This window comes from Buceros rhinoceros, unplaced genomic scaffold, assembly GCF_000710305.1.
Source record: "Buceros rhinoceros silvestris isolate BGI_N320 unplaced genomic scaffold, ASM71030v1 scaffold35546, whole genome shotgun sequence".
Taxonomy (NCBI): Eukaryota; Metazoa; Chordata; class Aves; order Bucerotiformes; family Bucerotidae; genus Buceros; species Buceros rhinoceros.
In genome coordinates this window covers 429-3,905 of record NW_010418805.1, presented here as the reverse complement: position 1 = coordinate 3,905, position 3,477 = coordinate 429, and the positions used below count along the sequence as shown (strand labels likewise).

At 59.0% G+C, this 3,477-nt stretch overlaps 1 protein-coding gene across 1 annotated transcript in view; it reads left to right on the top strand.

The window, feature by feature from the left end:
- The window catches only part of ARHGEF17 (Rho guanine nucleotide exchange factor (GEF) 17), a gene marked incomplete at its 5' end in the record, with an annotated part of 10,029 nt that overhangs the window by 6,220 nt on the left and 332 nt on the right, over nt 1-3,477 (top strand). The window contains 6 exons of the mRNA XM_010138673.1: nt 4-115; nt 198-284; nt 394-461; nt 1,048-1,196; nt 1,285-1,459; nt 2,271-2,513. Of these exons, the coding sequence (XP_010136975.1) occupies nt 4-115; nt 198-284; nt 394-461; nt 1,048-1,196; nt 1,285-1,459; nt 2,271-2,513 (834 nt within the window). The remainder of the gene's footprint in view (nt 1-3; nt 116-197; nt 285-393; nt 462-1,047; nt 1,197-1,284; nt 1,460-2,270; nt 2,514-3,477) is intronic.

Here is a 3,477-nt window from a genome sequence, read left to right as displayed (position 1 = left end):
GAGCCCTGCGCCGCTCCAGCCGTGGCTCCTTCACCCGGGGCAGCCTCGAGGACCTTCTCAGCCTTGACCCTGAAGCCCATCAGAGCTCTATGTGGTTGGGCACTGAGGATGGCTGGTACGTCCCCAGGATAGGGGGACACACACGTGGGGTGGACCCTGACTCCAGGTGAGCCTCAAGCTTTGCTCTCCTCCCACAGCATCCATGTGTACCAGTCCTCAGACAACATCCGTAACAGGAAGAACAGCATGAAGATGCAACACGCTGCTGCCGTCATGTGCATCTTGTAAGCGGGGACGGTGGATTTTTGGCTCTGGGATGTACACAGCAGGGTGGTTTGGGGTGGCTGCTCAGGGCTCTGCAGCCAGTTATCAAAGGGTTTTTCTCCCCCTCAGGTACCTGGATAACCAGGTTTTCGTGTCGTTGGCCAACGGGGAGCTCGTTGCGTACCAGCGGGAGGCAGGTGAGAGCAGATCGAGGCCATCGAAGGGTGCTGGGGTGTTTAAATGCAGCCCCAAGGTGTTGGCTGTTGAATGAGTGGCTTGGACAGCCTCCTGGAGAGGGATGCTGGGAGTGGCGGTGGCTTCCCTGCCTCCACGGGAAGCAACAGCCCTTGAGGGATGCTGGACACCCCAGACTGGAGCCAGTTGGAAGTGTGTTTCCTCCTCCTGGTCCCTGCCTGCTGCTGACATCCCCTGGGGACATCAGCTCATGATGTTACCTCTAAGGGTGACATGGAGACTGGCATCTCCAGCCACTGCATCACATCATCTGGGTCAAGATGGGGTTCGCCTCCACGGGAAGCAACAGCCCTTGAGGGATGCTGGACACCCCAGACTGGAGCCAGTTGGAAGTGTGTTTCCTCCTCCTGGTCCCTGCCTGCTGCTGACATCCCCTGGGGACATCAGCTCATGATGTTACCTCTAAGGGTGACATGGAGACTGGCATCTCCAGCCACTGCATCACATCATCTGGGTCAAGATGGGGTTCGCTGGGGACGCTTTAACTACCCACCCCACTCCCACCACCCTCTCCTGCCACCCTCACAGGCCACTTCTGGGACCCCCAAAACTCCAAGTCCCTGTCCCTGGGCTCACCAGGGAGCCCCATCACCAAGATGGTGGCCGTGGCGGGGAAGCTCTGGTGCGGCTGCCAAAACCGGGTCATCGTCCTCAACACCACCACGTTGGCACAAGAGGTACGGAGGGCGATGGCGGAAGGCTGGCAGGACAGTGATGGGCATCGGTGGCATCATCATGGCATCACTGTGGTTCTGTCCCCCGCAGCACACACTCCAGGTGGGACAGGATGGCGGGCGCAGCGTCACCTGCATGGTGAGTGCAGGGACCGGCGTGTGGGTCGCACTGCAGAGCAGCGCCCAGGTCCGGCTTTACCACGCCACCAGCTACGAGCAGTTGGCTGAAGCTGATATCACCCCCCCGGTACACAAGATGCTTGCCGGTAAGTCCCACCAGTGACCCATCTCCAGTGGGTGCCCACGTCCATCATCCGCAGCAGCCAGTGCTGGGAAATTTAAGGTCTCCTGAATCCCGACCAGTTTTGGGGGAGGAAAATGGACCTTCATGCTTATGGGGTTCACCCTCGGTGTCGTCCAGCTGCATAATCCCACAGAGGCAGGTGGACAATCCCATGGGGTAATAGGGCAGCCCCTGGGTAGCTTCATAATCCCACGTAGAAATAAAGCAGCCCCTGGGTGGCTGCATAATCTCGCACAGGAATAGGATAGTCCCTGGGAGGCTGCATAATCTCATGTGGGGATAAGAAGATGTATAAGACCCAACAGACACAGGGCAGCCCCTGGACATGTGCATGACATGACACAGGGCAATCCCTGGGCATCAGGATAATCCCATGGGGTAATAGGGAATCTCCTGAATGGCCTCATAATCCCACGCAGGAATGGGGCAAACTCTGGGCATCCTCATAATCCTACAAGTTACTAGGGAGTTTCCTGCAGGAATAGGGGAGCCCTGGGCAGCTGCATAATCCCAGGCAGAAACAGAGCAACCTCTGGGCATCTTCATAATCCCACGGGGTAACAGGGCAGCCCCTGGGTATCTGTATAATCCCATAATCAGGCAGCCCAATCCAGCAGCACCCCAGGGTGCTTCACACCAGCTGGAGCGGTTGGGGTCCCTTCCCCTATCCCACACACCACAGACACTGCTGGGAACAGGGAGCGGTGGCACCGGCGGGGCTTGGAGCCCCGTGCCAGGCAGAGGGAGATGCTGACGGCCGGGATCCTCGCCAGGCTCGGATGCCATTATCCGGCAGCACAAGGCAGCCTGTCTGCGGATCACGGCCCTGCTGGCCTGTAAGGACCTGCTGTGGATTGGGACCAGTGCCGGCGTGGTGCTGACCCTCGCCGTCTCGGCCAAGGCAGCCCCTACCTTGGTGGGGCTCTCGCAGGGTCACACCGGCCACGTCCGCTTCCTTACCGCCATCGAGCTGCCTGACGGCTTCAACGTGCTTTTCCCGTTGCCGAGGGAGACGGGTAGGTGGGATGATTGGGGTGGGGGGGTCCAGTCCTGACCCACTCTTTTTTATGGGGATGGGAATGCCGTCTCACTGGTGGCCAACTGGGAATAGCCTTGAAATAGGGCCACCAGAGTCCCTCCTCCATCCTTGCCTTGTTAAAATCCAGGGAGAAAAATCAGGGTCAGGGGGAAGTTGGGTGCTGCCCACCCTCCAGGGCTTGGGGGGTTGCTCGAGAGACCCTGGATTTCTCTGGGAGACCCAAATTCCCACAGGGAAAAGCCACTGGAAAGCCACATGCTGCGGCTCACCCAGCCCGGCTTTGAGGTTGGGGTGGGATGAGGAGAAGGCGGTGATGGGGGTAAGAGGTGGTAATTTGGGTGGGAGGGGCTAGTATGGGTGGGAGGGGCTAATTTGGTGTGGAAGGAGGTTTTGGGGGCCACAGTGTGGCACCTGTGAAAGTGGTACTGGTGCTGGTGGGAGGATGCTGGCATGGTGCTTGTGGATTGCTGGGAGGATGATGCTGGTGGGATGATGGGATGATGCTGGTGGAACGATGCTGGAGTAATCCGGGATTGTTGCTGGTGGGATGATGTTGGGAGGATGCTGGGAGGATGCAGATGGAACAGTTCTGGGGTGCAGCTGGTGGGATGATGCTGGGAGGCTGATGGTGGGAAAATGATGCTGGGATAGTGCTGGTGGGAGCATGCTGGGATGGTATGGTGGGATGCTGATTGGTGGGATGATGCTCGTCGGAAGATGCTGGGATGATGCTGGTGGGACGCAGGTGAGAAGATGCTGGGATGACAGCGGTGGGATGCAGGGATGCCACTGGGAATAGCGGACCGATTTGACAGCACGTTGGGGTTCTCTGCTTGGCAGGAGCTGAGAAGCCAAGTGAGGCAGAGAAACGCGACCCATCACGCCCCCGTGCCCCTGCCCTCGCCCTCTCCAAACCCAAGATGCTGGTGATCAGTGGCGGG